This window comes from Myxine glutinosa, chromosome 1 (genome assembly GCF_964187855.1).
Source record: "Myxine glutinosa chromosome 1, kmMyxGlut1.1, whole genome shotgun sequence".
Classification (NCBI taxonomy): Eukaryota; Metazoa; Chordata; class Myxini; order Myxiniformes; family Myxinidae; genus Myxine; species Myxine glutinosa.
Genome location: NC_136261.1, coordinates 211,923,234 through 211,944,330, shown reverse-complemented (window position 1 = coordinate 211,944,330; position 21,097 = coordinate 211,923,234). Strand labels below are relative to the sequence as shown.

General features: G+C 41.7%; 1 protein-coding gene across 2 annotated transcripts in view; it reads left to right on the top strand.

Annotated features, from left to right (window-relative positions):
• Window positions 1-21,097, top strand: part of LOC137433718 (neurobeachin-like protein 1) — a 330,189-nt gene that overhangs the window by 131,864 nt on the left and 177,228 nt on the right. For both annotated transcript variants that reach the window (XM_078783219.1, XM_078783217.1), the window contains 11 exons: window positions 1,227-1,359; window positions 4,252-4,374; window positions 4,789-5,104; window positions 5,761-5,846; window positions 13,235-13,327; window positions 13,587-13,713; window positions 13,843-13,976; window positions 14,153-14,312; window positions 14,462-14,564; window positions 15,966-16,116; window positions 17,252-17,425. In XM_078783219.1, coding sequence (XP_078639345.1) covers window positions 1,227-1,359; window positions 4,252-4,374; window positions 4,789-5,104; window positions 5,761-5,846; window positions 13,235-13,327; window positions 13,587-13,713; window positions 13,843-13,976; window positions 14,153-14,312; window positions 14,462-14,564; window positions 15,966-16,116; window positions 17,252-17,425 — 1,600 coding nt within the window. The remainder of the gene's footprint in view (window positions 1-1,226; window positions 1,360-4,251; window positions 4,375-4,788; window positions 5,105-5,760; window positions 5,847-13,234; window positions 13,328-13,586; window positions 13,714-13,842; window positions 13,977-14,152; window positions 14,313-14,461; window positions 14,565-15,965; window positions 16,117-17,251; window positions 17,426-21,097) is intronic.

The window sequence follows — 21,097 nt, the reverse complement described above, 5'->3', positions numbered from 1 at the left end:
GTGTCATGGCATCCTCAAGTGATGAGGAGGTGGAAGTATTAGGTGTACCGGAAAGTAATGTCGTTTTTTAAAGCTGTGTATACAACTTAACGACATTACTTTCCGCTACACCTAATACTACTCATTCAACTTGTGTATAGGCTGACACAAAATTGAAAAAACCTCTACCCAATGTTTGATAGATATTGACCTGAAATTCCAAGTGTGGTACAATGCCATCGGTGGCAAAAGGGTCCTTGAGCAATCCTCATTGCCACACAACACACTCCACATGACGTCTCTGTCTGATGTGTTTTGTTCCGTGTAATTTGATAGTGATCATGTTTTCTGCCAACTCACGTGCCACCTCTAATGAATGTTGCCTTCAGTGTTTGTTTTGGGTTTAACCACAACAACTCCGTGGGTGGGTGAAAAATAATAAACTATATGTGAAAATTGTATTGGTCAGCAAAGCATTATTAACCATAACATGAAGCCAGATGACAATAAGGCCACAGATAACATGGACAATGGAAACAAGACTAGAAAAGCCATGAAGATAGCATGAGAAGTACATAAGGAACCCAAAAATATATAAATCGATAATCACACCCAACTTCAATTTTCAAAACGCTTCTCTCGCTCTCAGGTACATCAATGTGTAGCTCTTAAAATTTTGCTTATTTTACTAACAACATTCAAAGCCAAACATAACATGACCCCTGCCTATATTTCTGACCTAATAACCACACCTTATACCTTTGAAAGAAAGCTATGAACAAGAGATTAAAACGGGGTCTACAAACTCCCTTTAACCTCTTCTGCCAACATCCACCCTCCCTCCCCCCCCACCCCCAACACCAAAGCGGGAAATGTTTTTCACCTATCAGGTTGAAGTAAGCTAATCTGGCAAAATTTGTGTCACAGACAGTAATCAATCACCTGGTGCTGCCTCTATTGACAGCGCTGTGTGTGGCTTATGGTGTGTTGTTTTGTAACAGTTTGTCACATTAAACTATTTTATGTATTTTGTGCTCTTCAGAGCTCAATAAATCAATAAATGGGGGTAGGATATGCATTGGTTCCATCCAGTAAGTTGTTAAGGCAAAGCTCCTTGTTGTATGGAAAAAAGAAAACCTCAACCATGAATGTTGAAAACAAATTGTTGATCATCCTTTCTTTCCTTTTGGTCACATTCCGTACTTCATCTTTCTTTTGTGTGGCTGCATTTCTGTTAACCCATTCAGCTTCTTCACGTCAAGCGGTATGGGATTCGAAGCCTTTTTCACCGCTACGGGTGTTCTTGCCGTGGCTGTGTGCACCAAGAAAGAGCATGTTACAGTTACCTTGTCCGACACTGTCTTCCAAGATGGCAACTGGGTGAGCCCAGGGTCAACATAGTGGTGTGGTTGTAAGTTAGGTTCTTTAATAATTATTTGGGGATGCAGTCTGTTTATGCCCCCCCCTCCCCCCTCTCTAAAAGTATGCAAGCACTAATTTGAGCATGAAGGATAATTACTTTAGAGAAACTTGGTGGTGTAGATGTTTTGCCTTCTTTGTTTTGTTTGTGGGTTTATAAAAATGGAGAATTGTCATCAAAACTATGCTCGGGCCATTTATTTATTGCATGCGCAGGTGGAAGGTGGGCAGTAGGGGAGGCTAAATTCAGCATAATTGATAATAAAGAAGTGACAAGTCAGGAGACGATGGTTCACGAGCGAGCGGTATTCAATGACAAAGGACGGACTATAACCGAAACAGGCCCGGACAGGCCAGGCTCGGAAATGTCAAAACGAAGGTTACTGACCTTGAAATGAGATAGAAAATAACGTATAATCAGTTATGAGGTTAGCACACAATACCAAAAATTCGGTTAGATTCCGACAACTTTGAAAATTTTACCTTTGTAACCTTCAAAGGTCAAAGGTCGAAGATTCTGAAATTTGTTGGAAAACCTGTATTTCATGATGTATGTGATAATATAAGATCATGTACGACATTTCACCCTATCAGGAAGCGAACAATGTAATAAAACCATCAAAAATCGATTTTTCTAAATTTTGTGACCTTGTGACCTTGACCTTGGGGCGAAAATGAAAAATCGAGCTCCGTGGGGTTAGACACATGATATTGGCCTAACCAAATACCCAAACTCCTGTCAGATTCCACCAAACCCCTCGGAGAAGATGTAGCTTGAACTTGATTACCCCCTAAAAAGACATCTTTTACGGGCGTGGCTCCGCCCACAATGGGCGCAATACGCCCACTCGAGGCAGGACACAACTCGATCATGATATCAACCTCCCACCCAAGTTTCATCAAGATCGGATGATATCATCGGGTAGTTATGCTGCGGACAGACAGACACACACATAGACAGACGCACACACATGACGAATATACATGACGAATATAGTGGTCACTTGATAACTCGTGAACCAATATGAAAGAGTCTAGGGTAGATTTAGTGGGATACATGGAGAGAGAAAGTAATGGGACTTGGAGGGAGTAGGAATAAGGGTGAGGGTGTAAAATGGCATGTACGGAAAATATGAGGAGGAACGGGGTTGGGGATGGGGCTGGGGTCATTTTTCACCGTATTTGTTTGTGTAATTGAATTGTAGCCCCTTTCTGAGGGGTTTTTTTCTATAAATAGTGCCCCGATTTTTGATGACACCACAGTTTCTTATCCAATGAAGATATTCTAGTTTTGTAGTTTAAATTAATTTTCTGAAACTTGTAGAATTTGTTTTTCACTTGGAAATTGTGAGTTATGATGTGTAAATAAAGGTGGAAAAAGACTGATTTAATGCTTTTTAATTCCAGGCAAGAAGGCAACAAAAGGTAAAAATTTTGAAAGGGAGTGTAGACTTTCTGTAGGCACTGTAATTTAAATTTGCAATCTCAACTGCATATCAATGCACTTTAGCAAACAAATTGCCATTTTGCACAACTGATTGCAAACCATTATTTCTCTACTCATTCCATGTGATCCACGACCTTCATGTGTGGACACTCACCAAATCCACTCGGCATGATGTGGTTCCAGTGATGTGCTTTGTTGTACACTTTTGTTAACAAAAAGCATCAACGTTTGATCGTCACAACAAATTATTCGATTAAAATCTGAAATCGATTTGATCCTGGTGCGATGGATGGATAATTGCTATTAATGCTTCCATTTGGCAGTTTTCTCGTCACAGCAATCGACTCGGTATTCATTGTGTGATTATGACATCTGGAGCACAAATTTCAGTCAGATGGTGCATTTGCACCCGTCTAGTGGTCACCTAGTTGGTTTTATCCAAGAGCATCAGCAGAGGACCAAAACAATGGAGTAAAATGCCATGTCTCCCCCCATAGGATATGCCATGTTAAAAATATATTTGTTTGCATGACTCGTATCTAGTTGGACTTCCATTGTTGATAAACAATAACGTTTAATTTATAAGTACCAAATTTGTCTGCATCTTTCAGAGTAATTGTCTGCATCCTGCAAAGTAGAGCCCATGTGTGATGCGAAAGCTCTCTCTCTCTCTCTCTCTCTCTCTCTCTGTCTCTCTCCCCCCTCTCTCTCTCTCTCTCTCTCTCTCCGCCCTCTCTCTCTCCCCCCCCCCCCTCTCTCTCTCTCTCTCTCACCCTCTCTCGACCCTTTCTCTCTCTCTCTCTCTAATCCTCTCTCGCCCCCTCTCTCTCTCTCTCTTCCCCTCTCTCGCTCTCCCCCCCCCCCCCCCTCTATCTCTCTCCACCTCCCCTCTCTCTCTCTCTCTTCCCCTCTCTCTTCCCCTCTCTCGCTCTCTCCCCCCTCTCTCTCTCTCCCCCTCTCTCGCTCTCTCCCTCTCCCCCCCTCTCTCTCTCCCCCTCTCTCGCTCTCCCTCCCCCTCTCTCTCTCTCTCTCTTCCCCTCTCTCGCTCTCTCCCCCTCTCTCTCTCTCTCTCTCTCTTCCCCTCTCTCTTCCCCTCTCTCACTCTCTCTCCCCCCCCCTCTCTCTCTCTCTCCCCCTCTCTCGCTCTCTCCCTCTCCCCCTCTCTCTCTCTCCCCCTCTCTCGCTCTCCCTCCCCCCCCCTCTCTCTCTCTCTTCTCCTCTCTCGCTCTCTCCCCCTCTCTCTCTCTCTCTCTCTCTCTCTCTTCCCCTCTCTCGCTCTCTCCCCCTCTCTCTCTCTCTCTCTCTCTCCCTCTCTCGCTCTCTCTCCCCACCCCCCTCTCTCCCCCCCCCCCCCCTCTCTCTCTCCCCCCCTCTCTCTCTCTCTTTCTCTCTCTCTCTCTCATCAGCATTGCGTAGCTGTGGTTCACACTGCATCTCGGAGGACCCTGTTCTTCCAGAATGTGGTGAATATATATGTGGATGGACAGCTCAAGCAAACTGCGCAGCTCAAGTTTCCACCTTTGAATGAGGTATGCCAAACAGCCACACGATTGTCATCCTTGGAAAAGAGGGTCGGGAGCAATATAAGAAAACCACTCTTTCTCTAATCTTTTGCTGCTGCATTTGGATTTGCAATATTTCATTGATAAACTTAGGCTAGTGAACATGTGCTTTTTAGAAGAACGTTTGACATAGAACACTCATTACTGAAAATTACAATGCTGTCATTAATAATTATATAATTATAATGCTGTGGCAACAGTTGGGCACAATAAACACGAATGAATGAATGAACAGGTAAAGAGGATAGAGAGGAGGGGTGAAACCTGCAAGCATGAGGGTTAATGGGTGTAAAAATTATTGTGGTTAAAGATGGCACAAAACAATGATTGAGTGTTTAATAATCAATTTGCATGACCCATGGTAATTTTTGGTCTCCACAGCCTTTTACATCTTGTTGCATTGGTTCTGCTGGAAATCGGACCATAACTCCTTCACCGAGCCAAATCCCTGAAACTTCGGTGTCATCGCTCCCAACTGGGCAACCTGCAGGAGTTTTGGTCAACCCTATTCGACCGTCAGTGCTTCCTGGGTTGACACCTGGACGGCCAGCCAACTCTGTCGATGTGCGCACAATCCCAGCTGGCACTCAAGACAGCGAGTGGGGTTCCCCAAGCTCTCTGAGAGGACAGCTGGGCACAGTCTTTGTTTTCCACGACACCTTACAGCATGGGCATTTGAAGGCCCTGCACCGTGCTGGTAGGTCAAATTAAATTGTTTTCTTAAGATTATTGCCTTAAAATATCATTGGTATAGAAATTCTGTTCGCAAGTCGCAGCATACCTGTTGATGGTTTTATAGTCCTGTGTGAAACTTGCCGCCATGTACAGATAGATTGCAAAAAGATAATTTTTCAAGGTGGTTTGTAATTGATGGGTAGATAATGACAGGTAAAAATTTTATTTGTGTTTACCTATAATTCCTAAATCGGCAGCCAGACATGGAAACTTTCCCCCCAGTTTTACATTTGCCAGCTGATACAATATGTATATGTGTTGCTATCATTTTTGAGTTCGTTTCTAAGTTTTGTTGTATATTTCATTAGTTTGTAACCATGATTCCATTTTACAATCGATGCACATCATTCTTAAGATTATTTTTTACAAGTCTGCTTCAAATTCAAGTGTTTCCAAGTTCGGGCTGCAAGAAAACATTTCGTTTTAACATTCCTCCATTGTCCTCAGAGCTGTTCCTGTAAACAGTTTGCTTTGCTGTAGTAATACACTGATGGAGGATTTTGGGAAGAAAGTTATCATGTGATCTAAGTTCTGAAGCCAGGTCCTTATAACCGAGCTTTGTGCAGAATGCTATGGCCAACCAGGTGAAGTTGTACTTTGCACAATCTTTCTTTCCAGGACCGAACAACCACTGCCCATTCAGGGCTCCTGAGGTAGAGCTTCTCGACCTACCCAGCAAAATGCTGCTGCATTACACGCCTAAGGTATGGTCCGACTTGATGTGATTTGCTTACTTGTGCAACACGTGTTGCTATTTAGTTTCCCTTTGTTTATAATACTAACTGTACAGAGTTTAATTACACTATTGACTCTTGGGTGAAATATCAATCATTTAATTTATTCAAACAACTAATTTATTAATGAACTGCAAATTTCTGTACTGTGTACCATCACTCACATGTGCTGTTGGCAGAGCTTAAATTGTTAATAAGGAGCTAAACAAAATGTAGTTACCTCCAACATTGAATGTGGATGGAGGTTATGTTTTCATCTGTATGTTTATCTGTTTATCTTTTTGTTTGTTTGTCTGTGAGCAGGATATCTCAAAAAGTTACAGATCCGGATACTTGAATTCTTAAGTAATTTTTCACCATTGGGTGATGGGGCAAAAATGATATCTATCACGATATCTTTCAAAGTTTGGACGAATTCGGATGAAACTTAGTGGCCAGGTTGGGTATGTGGTAAGGACTAATTGATTTGATTTTGGTGAAGACTGGATCTGATTAATATTTTGTTGTAATCAATGTTTTCTGGTGTTGCCTGGTGTCAAATCAATGTCAAAAGCCTGGTGTTGGCTTAGCGGTTAGGGTGCCGGCTTGGGATCCGAGGATCCTGGGTTCGAATCCCGGTCGATCGCTGAATTAACGCCAGGGGGGTTGACTCAGCCTGTCATCCTTCCGAGGTCGGCAAATTGAGTACCAGTTCACTGGTAATTCCCTGTGTGTCACAAGAGGCGACTAACAGGTTTGGTGGCAGGAAGGGCATCCAGCCATAAAATATTGCTTCAAAAAAGGGGGACCACGGTGCCCAAAAAAGGCCAACCCCTGCTCTGCGGGGAAAATGGCCTCTAAAGGTGGTTCTTCTTCTTCTAATCAATGTTTTCTGCTCGTATTAACCATTAATAACCTTGATCCTATGATCCTGTGTTTGAATCCCGGTCGATCGCTGAATTAACGCCAGGGGGGTTGACTCAGCCTGTCATCCTTCCGAGGTCAGAAAATTGAGTACCAGCTTGCTAGGATGAATGTTTACCGAATTAGTGTGTGCCGCGGTTTAGAATAGGTACACCGTATCCCTACGTGTCATAAGAGGTGACTAAAGGGTTGGCGTCAGGAGGGGGATCCGGGCATAAAAACAATGCCTCAAAAAAGGGAACCATGATGATTGTCATTAGGCCCTCAAGCCTAACCCCCGCTCTAGCAGGGAAAATGGCCTTAAAAAGGGAATTTATTATTATTATTAACCATTAACCTTACCCGCAGGGGAGTGGCTATTGTAATTTTTTGGTGTGTCGTTGACTGCATGTATGAGCGAGTCCAGACACAGATCTCCTTCAATGTAGATTGTTCATTCTCATATCTAACATGATCTATATATCCCAGTTACATTCTGTCGGAAAAAGCTATTTCTATTTTTAAAAATCAATAATGAAGTTGTAACACAGTTGCCTCATTTAACCATAACAAGTGAAAACGCACAAATTCTATGCAGAATCTACAGCCACAGCAAATTGTATTTCAAGATAACCTTCGCAGCATTTCTCATAGCCTTTACAGCAAACCTCAACCCATGTACTCAACTAGCATGCTCAGATGTCTTCGGTCACATTTTTGACTAGCTACTCAAGCTTGTGGTTTGAGGTGAATGCTGCAAGCTTTACAAGCTCGACTAGTGAGTGCACCCAAGTTACCTTAAGCACAATTCGAAAAATTTGTTTAATTCAATTTAACCACAAGTTTATTTAGACCTTGAATATGGAGTATATGGAATACTTTCAATTTGGCTGTGCCCATTCCTGAGGCTTTGCTTGTCTGCCTCAACTGGAATCCTGCTGTAATCCACGTCACTCATTTTAAGGTATTTTAAATAAATTACGTCACATGCACAGAGCTATGAAATTTGGTATGCATTTTATGCATGTTAATTTTATACATGAAATATGCATTTTAATTTGTTCGTCCTCATACTTTGTTAAAAAAAAAAATGCATTTGTTCATCTGGGTGGTATGCAAGTACATCCTTGGCGAGGCTTTGGATTGTTAAATGCTCTGTCTCCTTTTCGTTGTAGTGGAATTTTTCATCCCTTTAATTCCACTCTTACAAATAAATATACCCCAATCTTTTCCTTGTCTTAACCCTGCCTGGCACACAGTGCCTTCAGAAAGTATTCACACCCCTTGACTTTTTTCACATTTTGTTGTTACAGCCTGAATTTAAAATGGAATAAATTGAGATTTTTTTTTGGTCACTGATCTACACACAACACCCCATAATGTCAACATGGATTTTTTTTAGTTGAAATTGTAATAAAACAATTCAACATGAAATACAGAAATATCTAATATAAGTATTCAACCTCCGAGTCAAAGCGCCTTTGGCAGCGATTACAGCATGGAGTCTTGGGTATGTCTGTATCAGTTTTGTACATCTGGATTTGGGGAGTTTCTCCCATTCTTCTTTGCAGATTTACTCTAGCTCTGTGAAGTTGGATGGGGAGTGTCGGTGAACAGCAATGTTCAAGTCTTTCCACAGATTCTCAATGGGATTCAAGTCTAGGTTTTGGCTGAGCCACTCAAGGACTTTCACTTTCTTGCTCTGAAGCCATTCCAGTGTTGCTTTGGCTGTATTATTGGGGTCATTCTCTTTTTGGAACGTAAATCTTCACCACAGTTTCAGATCTTTTGCACTCTGATACAAGTTCTCCTCAAGGATTTTCCTGTATTTGGCTCCATTAATTGTTCCCTCTATCCTCACAAGTCTCCCAATCCCTGCCACTGAAAAGCATCCCCTTAGCATGAAGCTGCCACCACCATGCTTTGCTTCATGGTGGGGATGGTGTTAGATCAGTGATGAGCTGTGCTTGGTTTCCGCCAGACATAGTGCTTTGCATTCAGGCCAAAGAGTTAAATTTTCCTCTCATCCTTCTTGCCTGGTTGCTCAGTTTTATCGGATGACCAGCTCTAGGAAGAGTCTGGGGTAGTTCCATATTCTTTCCATTTCCTAATGATGGAGTTCATTGTGCTCTTGGGAACTTTCAACACTCTAGAAATTATTTTATACCCTTCCCCAAATCTATGCCTCCTCACAATTCTATCTCAGAGTTCTGCAGACAGTTCATTGGACTTCATGGTGGAGTTTCTGCTCTGACACGCACTGTTAACAGTGGGACCTTGTACAGAAAGGTGTGTTTCTTTCTAAATCAAGTCCAATCAATTGAATCCGGCCACAGGTGGACTCCAATGAAGTTGTAGAGACATCTAAAGGAAGATCAACAGAAATTGGATGCACCTGAGCTCATTTTGGAGTGTCATAGCAAAGGGGTTGATTACTTATTGACTCAAAACATTCATCTTTTCATTTTAATTATTTCGTAAAAGGTTAAAAAAAATCCACTTTGACATTATTGGGTGTTATATGTAAATCAGTGACCAAAAAAATCTCAATTAAAATCATTTTAAATGCAGCATGTGACACAACAATATGTGAAAAAAAAATCAAGGGGTGTGAATACTTTCTGAAGGTACTGTAGCTGCTAAACAAATGCTTAGTTTCGGGGATTTTTCCATGTGTTGGTCGAATTTGCAGCTGCCACATCCACCTCATTAAAGAAAAGTTTTCCTAACTGGAGTTGTCGTGTTTTTCTGTTATATCTTCATTCCTGTGTTACTGTTTGTGTTTCAGTCCAATTTTCTGTGTGAAATCATGCATTGTTGTGCTGTATTTGTTGAATTTGTTTTTGTGTTGTTCAAGTCCTACTGCTTAGATAGCCACTGTGAAAAGTGTGTGTCCTTTTTGTCTCACGTGTTCCTATTTTTTCTTCTTTCTTCCCAAATATTTTACTTTCTACCTCCTCAACGTTGTCCTATTTCCACGTCTCATTTCAAAAAAATAACAATAACAAACAAAAAACACTTTATTTTTCAATCCAATACAATCTCATTCTACTTGAATTTCCTTCTGCCTGCACTTCTTGTCCTCCCACCTCCCCCGCCCCTTTTCTCAATATGTCCAAACTGAATATTCATGGAGTTTATAAACGCTTCTTCCTTCTTCCTTTCAAAGCATTTTAAAACGTTTAAAAAAATGTTTCTCTTTTCTTATTTACCTGTCAGGAGTACCCCTGACAAGAGTGTCAGGAGTGTTCTTCTTCTTTACCACGATTAGTTCCTCCTCCTTCTTCACAAAGATGATATTCCAAAACTGTCTGTCAGCTAAACACTTGGTCCACCAACCCTCCTCCCGTACCTAATGCACCACCTTTCTCCATGCCTTCAACAAAAATTCTTACCTCACATTCCATGATCTTTATCTCTGTTTGTCGAATTTGGGAATTTGGAATCAACATCCCTGCACTTCATGTCCCCTCTTTCTGCTCCCCCCTCACTCCACCCCTCAAAGCTTCATGTGTCCCTCTTAACCCCACGCTCTCAATGCTTCCCCCTTACCGCACTCCCTCACCCCTCACCCTGCCCTCGCAAGGCCTCCCCAACCCCGTTCTGCACCCTCCCAACACCTCGTCCCCTGTCCCTAACTGTGTGGACCTCAAACATCCAAGGTCTTCCTTCCAACCAGACAGATCTCTCAATTTCTCTCCAGCAGTAGTCAGGGTAGGGATTTGGAATGTATTCATGGTGCTGGTTGGTGTTAGCTCATCTAATCTTTGTGAAGGAAACCATGGAATTTTCTTTACATTCACCAACTAATGCTGGCAGATGGGATACCAATTCGACAAGTGCAACACTTATCCAATCATTAGTTTAAAAATTTCAGCAACTGTTGGTCTGATTGACACGAAATTTTCACCATAGGAGCTTTGGTTATTACTCCTTTAGAATATTTTAATGATAATCATGATGTCACAGGTCATGTGGTACAGGCGCCATCTTGGAAAAACCAAAAAATGTTGCACCTCTATATCTCTAAAACCGCTGCATGGAAAAAATTGAAACATGGCTCATTGTAAAGAACTCCATATGGGGAACAGGTGTTGTTAACGATGATGTCATTGGTGCCATAATTATGACGTCATAATTTGACAGGGAGAAAGCTTAGTTTGATCAGTTTGAAATGTATTGAGCATGATCTATGCAACAATTTTATTAGAGAATATAAATTTATGATGTCATCGCTCATGTGGTCTGGCAGCCATATTGGATCAAAGGAAAAAAAATGTTCAAAAACAGAAGAGTTAGCTCACACCAAGTTGACTGCGCAGGGTAAGTATTCTAAGAATACCATCTAGTTAATCCTTGTAATTCATGTAAAACTCCACTGACATTTACTAATGTCTTTCTCCTGCATGTGATACAGTGCAGTATATGTAAAACTTCTCCATGGACCTTTGATCACAAATACACAGAATAATTAAATACAGTATAACAGATGGAATATAAGCAGTTGCCTTAGCTGGGTGCGGTAGACAGCCAAGCCAAGTCAATTCAGACGAATGCGTCATGTGGCTATTTTGAGACAGCATGCAGACAGAGGCGCATTGAGTTGTCTAATTTATGGGTAAATATTTGCCAACCAATCGTATGCACTCGCATGTCTCGCACTTTTTATGCAAGGTCGAGGCTCATGGAAGAGCAAGGTGACAGAGGTTGGAAGGCAACATGAACACAATCAAGAGTATGAGTGAAGAGTGGAAAAGACAAGAGGAAAGGGAATGTAGCGCAAATAGATGGGGAGATGTTGAGAAGGGGTGGGGGTGGTTGATGAGAATAGAAAACATCCTTGGGGGGATGAGGGTTAACCTGAGGTGATGTTATGCTGCCAAGTTGAATCCTGAGAGGGAAGGGTGAGATTGACCAACTGAAGCCATGAGGTTCCACAAGCGAACCCAAAGTCAAAGCTTGTGCTGCCTGAGTATCCCATATGTTACCTTTTTGTATTCACATGATAGAATAGCAACATATCCTGAATAAGACTTCAAGTGATGAGGGGGAAATGCTACTTTTATACATGTATTCGCTGAGCCAGATTGATTGGGCAAACACTCCAGATATGTGGCCCAGGGCTGAATAGGATGTCATATGACCTGAAGTTTCTTCAGCAGCAGTACATTGCCACAAAAATGTGTCCTGCGTTTCGTTGAAATGAAAGCTAGGTCCCTCGAAGTTCCACAACTTGATGCCGACACCCAATGTTTTTTGTTTTTTTGCATTCACTTTGACCATATAAAATTTCCTGACTTCTTATGCTGCATCCCAAATGACAATCCATAGCTCTCCCAGCTGAGGGGTTGGATCGGAAATTGTGTAGCACAGGGGAATTTAGTTTTTCTTTTTTTCCAAGCCATGCAGTCATTTGGATGTGTTATTTAAATGATGAACCCACTTTTCATACCAAATTGCATTATTGGTGAGGACAATATCGTTCTGATAAAGCTCTGAGCCAATCAGGTGTAAGTGAGTCGAGCTTGAGATTTGGCTACGTCGACCATTAGAACACTTCTCAACAATGCAGCCAAGATGAAAGCTTCCGCACAGTCCACCATTTTGTTAACTAAAACGAAGTTAATTCGTTCAAGGAGTTTTTCAGAGAAGATGGAGAGCCGGTTTCAAGCTTGTTTAGACAGGTCTAAGTGCCACAGTAACTGGTGCAGCATCCGCACCAGTGGCGACAGATGCCATGAGTGCTGACGAGCAGATATCCCTTGAATTTCTCGAGCTGTTGTTCACCATACCTATTATTATTAGCATCATCACTGATATCCCAAATAAGCCCTCGGATATCAGTAGTGAGTAAGAAATAACATTGTCTGGAACAATCTCCATATGAACAATTAATGATATAATGACCCTTTTCAGCACATTTTCGTTTGGAGCTCTCTTCTTCAGGAATGCATCTTGAATACTCTTGGAGCATGAATGCTCCAATCCATGCATTGGAGCATGAATATGCATGGTATTACTGTACTGTACTCTTCCTGTTCTGTCCTGATCCTGATCCGTTCTATATTCCAGCTCTTCCATGAACCTCGACACTATATAAAAGGTTATTCGAACAGCAGGAAGTAGCGTTGGGGGAAGTGAGGGGTTTAATTTCAAATTTTTCCAATTCCCTTTGGCTATCCTGAGGCCATGCCACATGTGTATGGGGATAGTTGAGCAAACTTTTGTGTGCCCTGTGCGTGCGGTAATATGTATACTTGAGACTACAAGAAAAACATGAGCATCTGTTAAAATCCAACCATGTATGCTCGAGATGACAGTTTGCTGTAATCTTTTACTCTTGTATTAACCGCTGTGTATTACTCAGCCTGGATAAAGCTGTAACCTTTACGGTCTAGTTGGGGTATGAATGTCCCTGTACTTCATATAATATTTGTTGCAGCTCCTTAATGAGTGTTTACATTTGTTTCACGCAGGCCTGCCATAACCTGATGTGTCTGGATCTTGCTCCAAGTCAGCTTTTTGATGGCAGACTGACTGGAAACACTGTCGCTAATTGGGATGTCAAAGTAAGCATATTACGTTCTCGCACTATTTTACATTTGTGCCTTCAGGCACATATCCACTGACTTACTTCAATATGCTTGCTTTTGTTTTCTTACGATCCACTAGCCAGGAAAGTCATGGCAAACTCCCGGGGTTCTGAGTTGAGAAATGCACTCGCCACATGCAGTCAATTTGTGCAGTGGAAATTGTCCAACAGTGACCTCAGTGTGCCTCGGGTTCACTTGCACCTGTAATCACGTTCTGTTTTGTCTTTCTACGCAGGATGTAATAAACTGCATTGGAGGTGTCCAAGTGTTGCTTCCTTTGCTTGAGCAACTCGGGAGTATAGGACCAGAGAATAGTCTCAAGCAGGACTATGCAACTGAGGGTTCTCCTGTTCGTTCGTTTGGTGAGTTTGCATTTCATTGCTGTGAGTATATTTAGAATGGTTGATCCTCTTTGCATTGAAAAGATTTCTTGATCTTTATTTGTGATCGGTTAATTGATTGAGCGCTTCTTGAATTGAATTTTTTTGCAGAATTGCGTTTGGAGAAAAATCATGTTGCTTGCTTTATTCTCCTGATCAAGAACTTTGTTAAAGGCCACCTCATTAACCAGGATACTTTGGCACAGTGCCAAGGCCTCGCCATGATTGGAGCTCTCCTACAACAGGTGAACATGTTTCATGCTCCTACTTATACAGTGCCTGCCTGAAATGTAATTGACTCCAATTCTACACTTCAACTTTTTCATTCATTTATAGGTCAACCTTTTTGCTAATATTTTGCATCCCCTGTCCAACCCTCCCCTTTGCCCCAAACCCATTTGTCATATCCTTACCAATCCAGGTGAATATCACTCTCATCGATGTGAGCTTCCTATTGGCATGCCAGCTACTGGTGGAAACGTTACAAAGCGAGAACCACAACCTGCTTCTTCACCACGCATACCATTATCTAATCTTTGACTTCCGCCTCTGGGCCAGTGCAGACTTCCCTGTTCGCATTGGTGAGGTTAATTATTCTGTAGACAGACTATTTCTGCATTACAAACATCATCAGAGGAAACTTCATCTGGAATGCAATATGCTGGATTTTTGTCACACTGGTAGGTTAATTGGTTCTGATTGAGGTGGTTTTGCTTCTGCTGCTTCTCAGGTCACATCCAATATGTCTCCACACTCATCCGAGACAACCGGAAGCAGTTTCGCAAGCGCTATGGTGTGCAGTTTCTACTTGACACTGTGCGTCTGCACTATGGGTGAGGTATTGTTTCCCACAAAGCTGTCTCAATTCCTTTTAAGAAGAAAGCAAACAGCTAAAAAAAAATCCTATTTGGTCTAGGTAGATAAATTTTTTAGATACATAATCGAGGCTTCTGGAGGGCTAGTACTGGTCCACTGAATGGTTCAGGATGCAACAAGACAAAAGGAACAGGAGAGAGAGGGGGTAAACACCAACAGCAGAGTTGAAGGCCAAGATCGAGGCAGACATGGACAAACAATGGGTGTGGGGAGGAATGGAGCAGGAGTGGATGCATGTGGTGGACAAGATGGCTACAGGAGGAAACACTCAGGAGGGAAAACTGGAAATTTGGAAGAAGGAGTGATTGGGTGGGGTGGGGCAGGTGGCAGGGTGAGGGAGGGTTAACGAGGGTAGAAAAGATCATGGTTTTGGATTGGGGAAGATCTGAGATGGTGGTGAACAGCTGTCTTAAAGACCTGGAGGGAAGAATGAGATTGAAGATAATGTGGAAGTTGGTTCCACAGGTGGAAAAAAGAGGAACGAGTTGGTGGAGGTGAGCAGTGATCCTGGAATTAGGTAGATTCACAAGAAAGTGGTTGATGGAGGTCAGAGGACCATGTGTCCTGCATAAACCTTGGCGGGAGGGAGGGACAAAACCACAGAAAGAGCAGAGAGTGCAAGACCAGAAAGGAGGTGGTAGAAGACAGAGGCCATCGACCTGTCTGTGATGGCGAAGATAGAGGCCCATAGACTCAACTTCATCGCAGGAGATTCCAATAACCTTGTAGGCTTTTCTTTCCACGGCATCGAGCACTGAGCAAGGTGTGAGGCAGGGGAGACAGCCCAGGGGAGGGGGGAGGGGGGGGGGTACTCCATCAAGCTGCAGATAAAGGCCTTGTAAGTGGCTAGGAGTTCAGGTGTGCCAAGGAAGGACTTTGTACGCTGGAGGATGCCCAGTCGGCAGCTGGCTTTGGAGGCCAACTTTGAAATGTGGTTTGCCCAAGAATGATCATGGATGATAGTGAGACCCAGGATTTTGAATGACTGAACCTCCTCAAGAGGATTTTTAAGAAAGTAGATGTGGGGGTTTGCCAGGCGGTCCTTTTGGAGAGAGATAATGAGATAATGAGAAGATATAATGAAAGTGTGAATTACACCCACAACCTCTGTGATACCATTCCATTGACCTTGACACAACTCCAATGTACCTCCGTGGTTTTATTGTTGATTGGTCTATAATAATTGAAGGGTGGGCTTAGTGGTATGAGCTTTGTTGATAATGTGGATGATTCTATTGATTGAGCACTGGTTATTTTATTGTAAAAATAGTAGAGGTTTTTGTAATGGTGGTGGTCGGATTTGCAGAAACTGGTGTTGGTGGTGATGGTATTTGTGGTGTTTTATGTTGTTTTTACAGTGGGTGTGTAGTGGATTTGGCCTTAGATGATGCCCGATCAATCCGATCCGCCTTGCTTGGTTTGATTCGATATTACTTGAGCAAGGAGGTCTCAGCCGAGGAAGTGCAAAGTATCGTTGGCTTCCTAGTTTCTGTTGGAGATGAAGAACAGGTTTGTTGAAGCATTTGTAATAGAAACTTCTTGATTGGTAAGAATTTTTTTTTTAATTTGGGGGCTGTATTGCCGGATAGGATTGTGCAGATGGAGCCCACATGCATTTTAAGTTATCTGGACTGGGTTTAATTCTCGACCTGACTATAAACGGCCATGCAGGTGCCTTGCAGGTAGAGAATTGCATCAAAAGTGTGCCATCCATCGGATCGGATGTTCGGCAGGGACTCATTTGGTAACATTAGTTAGTGAATGTTAAAGATTCCATGCTGTCTTTTTTGACGCAACTCATCACCGGCATGGTGGCCAAATTTTATATTCCGGCCCTAATCAGCACCAGCCCAACGTCAGGCCTGGCCAGCTGGTTTCTGAAATATTTTGGCCAACAATACATGCTCCTACAGGCTGCTGATCCCAATTTAATGGTACATGGTGTAGTGAAGACGTTTTGAGCTTAAGTATCATTAAAGTAGTTGTGAGTAAATGGCTTACCTTTTCATGTATTTTAATAAAAGAATTTCTTTCCTTCAGGAGTCACTTTAACATTAAACGGTTTAACATCTAAGCTGATGAGCTTTTTATTTGGCAAGAAAGCTACTGCTAAACTTGTTTGGGTTGCTTCATGTCCCCGCAGCAATTAAGCAGCAGTTTAAAAATAAAAATTTTTTTTACCAGCCTTATAACCAAGCTGCATTGTATCGTATCATCCACAGAAAATCTGGAAGTCCCCATTTTTAAGTTGACAGGTTTCCACTGATTAGTTTGATAGATCACAGAAACTCTTAAGAAAGGGAAGTTAAACTGGGGGGGGGGGTGAATTTTCCAATTCCCATTTGAGACTGGAACAAAATGGGAAATGTAGATGTTTGATGGAACTTTGAATTACATTGGGGGTTTTTCATGTTACTTTTGAAGTTCTCTATTCAATAGAGACTTGGGAAATTTGAAAATTGTGTGGTCAGCAGGACTATCCAGACCTGCAGGGTATGTTCAGAAACTGTGCAACATGGCTGCCCCAACTCTGACCACAAACTCCAGGACTTGTAAACAGCACACCTATTGTAAATCAGAGCTTTGTAGTTTGCCTTGATAAAGTAATTTACTTTTCCTTTTGTAAAAAAAACTTTGGCTGCAGGTCAGTGCTGCCCTCGATTTGTTGATGGGCCTTGTACGGAGTGCTGTGGCAGTTGGTGGCTCTCCTGGTGACCAGCTCCTACAACTGCTGCTTGATCAAGGACATGTTGAGAGTCTGTATGCCTTGCTGCAGCAGAAAAGATTCTCTGATGGTGTCCGGGAAAAGGTTTTCCGGGTGAGTGGGTGGTCGCCATTTTGTAATCCGTAGGGTTCTGAAATGTTTCCAATTCTAATGACCTTGTTTGCCATGGGAAAAGAGTTTTGCATGAATGGATGAAGGTAGTAAAACATTCACGTGCACTTTTTAATCTTGAAAATAACTACAGAGAAGTCGATGAAACTTCAGCTATTCTCAAAGTATTGCCCTGCTAAATGTGCACAATTTGTTCCATCGATGTGGTCACATCTTGATGCCATCGACCTAGAAATCTTTGGGACAGATACCTAGCCATCTCCGGTCACATGCTTTGACATCTCATCATTCTTAAACTTCATACCAGCCAGATGTTCTTTAAATCCTCCATAGAGTTGAATATAAAAATGTTACATCTGGACAGTATGATGGATGATTCGGAATGTCTTAACCAATCTCAGTCATATTATTTGTGGTCACATTTGCCATGTGAGAGTGAGTGTTTTCTTGCAGTAAAGTCTGTCCCTGAAAGAGCTTACATTTGATCATCTGCATATTGCTCATCTTCCTTAATTGCATAGCAAATCATTGTCGTAATGTGCATCCATGGTTTTCTTGCATTCAAGAAATTCCACACAAATTAAAACGTGAAGGTCCAAATATACTTGTTGTAAGCTTTCCAGGTGATTGCTGCATCTTGAATTATTTTCGGAGATGTGTACCAAGAAGGTCACTATACTCTATACTGACTCTCTTTGACCTCAGTGTAATATAATGAACTCAGATCATCTCATCATGTCACAATCTTCTTTAAGAAAACGTCTTACTCTCTCTGGTAGTATTCCAACAGCTCTGTGGCAATAGTCACATGAGTTGCCTTTTTATCACATGTGAGGTCCTCTGTTAACACTTTGCGTTACCCTTATTGAATTTCAAGTGACGTAATGATTTTCTTCCACTGACTTCGAATTATTTTGCAATTTTACCTGTCGGAATTAAACGGTCTTTAGCAGTCTTTCTGTCTTCTCCCGAAACCTCTTCAGCCTTGCACCCCCAGCTCTGACTGTGCTCTGTTCCCCAAGCATTCCTGTAAGACACACAAGATCTGTCAGCAACCCTCTTCTGATGAAACTGCCAAAATCAAGACTCTCCACTCACATTCACTCTTTCATTCCTCTTTTTTTTCCCACCTCTGGAACAAACTCCCACAATCTCTTCAATACCACTCTTCCCTCCAGGTCTTCAAAACAACTGTCTACCACCATCTCTTATCTTCCCCTATCGAAAACCTTGATCTTTTCTACCCTCGCTAACCTACCCCAAATTCACTCCTTCAAATTCGATTTTCTTTCCTGAAAGTCAGGTCGTGTCCATCTTGTTTATCCCATGTACCCCGCCCCAGCCCTCTATTGTGATTGTGCTTTCCTTTCTCCTCCTCCTCTTGTCTCCCACTCCCTTTATCATTACACACTTTTATTTAACTTCATCTGAATTTTGTTTTTGTCCCATTTCAAATCTTTGAGCCGTTCGTTTTCTAGATTCCATATGTCCTAGAGAGCTGAAATTTGGCCCACCGTCCTCTTTTCTGGTACATTTCCGTCTATAAAAATTAAATTAAAAAAAAGAAAATTTTAATTAAAAAAAAATTGGTCCAAAACTTTGTAAAAATAAAATTGTGTATTCCTTAAACATGTTTTCTCGTTTACTTGTTACATGTTCTATGTGTTAGCTCTTACACCAGACCCGACTTGGTATACAATTTTTTTTTTAAACGATACTCCAAAATTAGCTGTTCAACATGTTTAATGGTTGCTTGTGTAACACAAACTGGTTGTATACTGTGTGAGTGAGTATCCAAGACCTCTCACCAACTTACACTCATTTTTGAACTCACTGCATCATATAAACAGGCAATTCTATTCATCAATGGGGCTGGCAGGATGGCCTGGAGTTATGCACACTTGCCTCCAAGCTGTCTCGCCTTTGTTTGAATCCCAACCCCGCTATATAAACTGTCATCCCGGTGTTTCACAAGCAGGGTGATTCATCAATGTGTGTGCCGTCCCTCGGATGGACGTTAAACTGGGCATCCCATCTCACGGCATGAATGGACCCCACTGTGGTTTGCGGAAAATAGGCGAGCTATTGTCAGCACCATGGCCAAATTCAAAATTCAGAGAGAGAGAGAGAGAGAGAGGGGGGGGGGAGGGGGAGGGAGGGAGGGGAGGGGAGGGGAGGGGGAGGGGGAGGGAGGGAGAGGGAGAGAGAGGGAGAAAAAAAAAAGGAAGAGAAGGAGAAGGAGAGAAAAAAAAAAAGGAAGAGAAGGAGAAGGAGAGGAAAAAAAAAAGGAAGAGAAGGAGAAGGAGAGAAAAAAAAAGGAAGAGAAAGAGAAGGAGAAGGAGAAGGAGAGAAAAAAAAAAGGAAGAGAAAGAGAAAGAAAGAAAAAGAAAGAATCGTCATTGACTTGCATTACCAAATTGTGCAGACGGCCTGAATTTGAATATGAATTTCACCTGGGACTTAATGATAAACCTCTGCTCCATAGCACATGTGACTGTGTTAGCTGCCAACCTGGATTATCAGATTATCAATAACGCTCTGACAAGTGTTTATGTCATTTCTTGTATAACTTATTCAGGGTAGGCAATATCATTACACAGAATTGCATTATTTGAACTATTACTTTTAAAATGTTCTACAAAGAAGTTGACCATGTGGACCTTGAACTAAAACGTCATAGTTCATTTTAAAAAATTAGCCTATTATATTTCCATGAATAATTTTTAATTTTGTCCTAACTCTGGGAGGGCGTACTAAAGAAGTTTCTAAAGTTACTCTTCGGTAACTCTAATGGTTTTTTGACGAGTGGTTTTATTCTGGATGAGCCTGCAAAAATTAACGACAATCAAAGGATTATAAACTTCTGGGGAAAGGGAGGGCTTCAGGTGGGGAAATTGAATTGAGAAAAATTAATTTTGAGGAACCGACTAAAAGGGAGAGATGTGTGACAAAATATTGGGCTGATAAACGCAATAATTTTTTGCCTTGCTTATATTGCCATGAATATTTCAACCAAGGCTGTTGTTGGGTACGTGGTTTTATAGGTTTTGGGAACAATGCTCAATTTTTGTTTTTTGACTTCTTGAAATACAATATATATTTTAATTATTTATTGTGCATATCATAATTTATTCTTCTTGAGCTCCTTCTTCTCCTTGTTTTCTTTCTTATCCTTCTCCTTTTCCTTCTTTCTTCTTCTTTTCCTTCTTTCTTCTCTTTCCTTCTTTCTTCTTATTTTCCTTCTTTCTTCTTATTTTCCTCCTTTCTTCTCTTTCCTTCTTTCTTCTTATTTTCCTTCTTTCTTCCCATTTTCCTTCTTTCTTATTATTTTGCTTGTTATCCTTATCCTTTTCTTTATTTCTTCTCCTTTTCCTACTCTCTTGCTTTTTCCTTATCTCTTCTCCTTAATCCTTCTTCCCTTCTTGAAATACAATACTCTTCCCTTCTTTCTTCCCTTATTTATACTTCTTCTTTCCTTTTACTTCTTCCTTCATCCTTCCTTCTACTTCTTCATTCACGTTTCTGAACAACATTTGTTTAGTTGAGCAATACAGTTTTTATGTTTACATTTAGGGGGTTTTAGTTCAATAGAAGATTGCCTGGTGCCTGGTGTTGGCTTAGCGGTTAAGGTGCCGGCTTGGGATCCTAGGATCC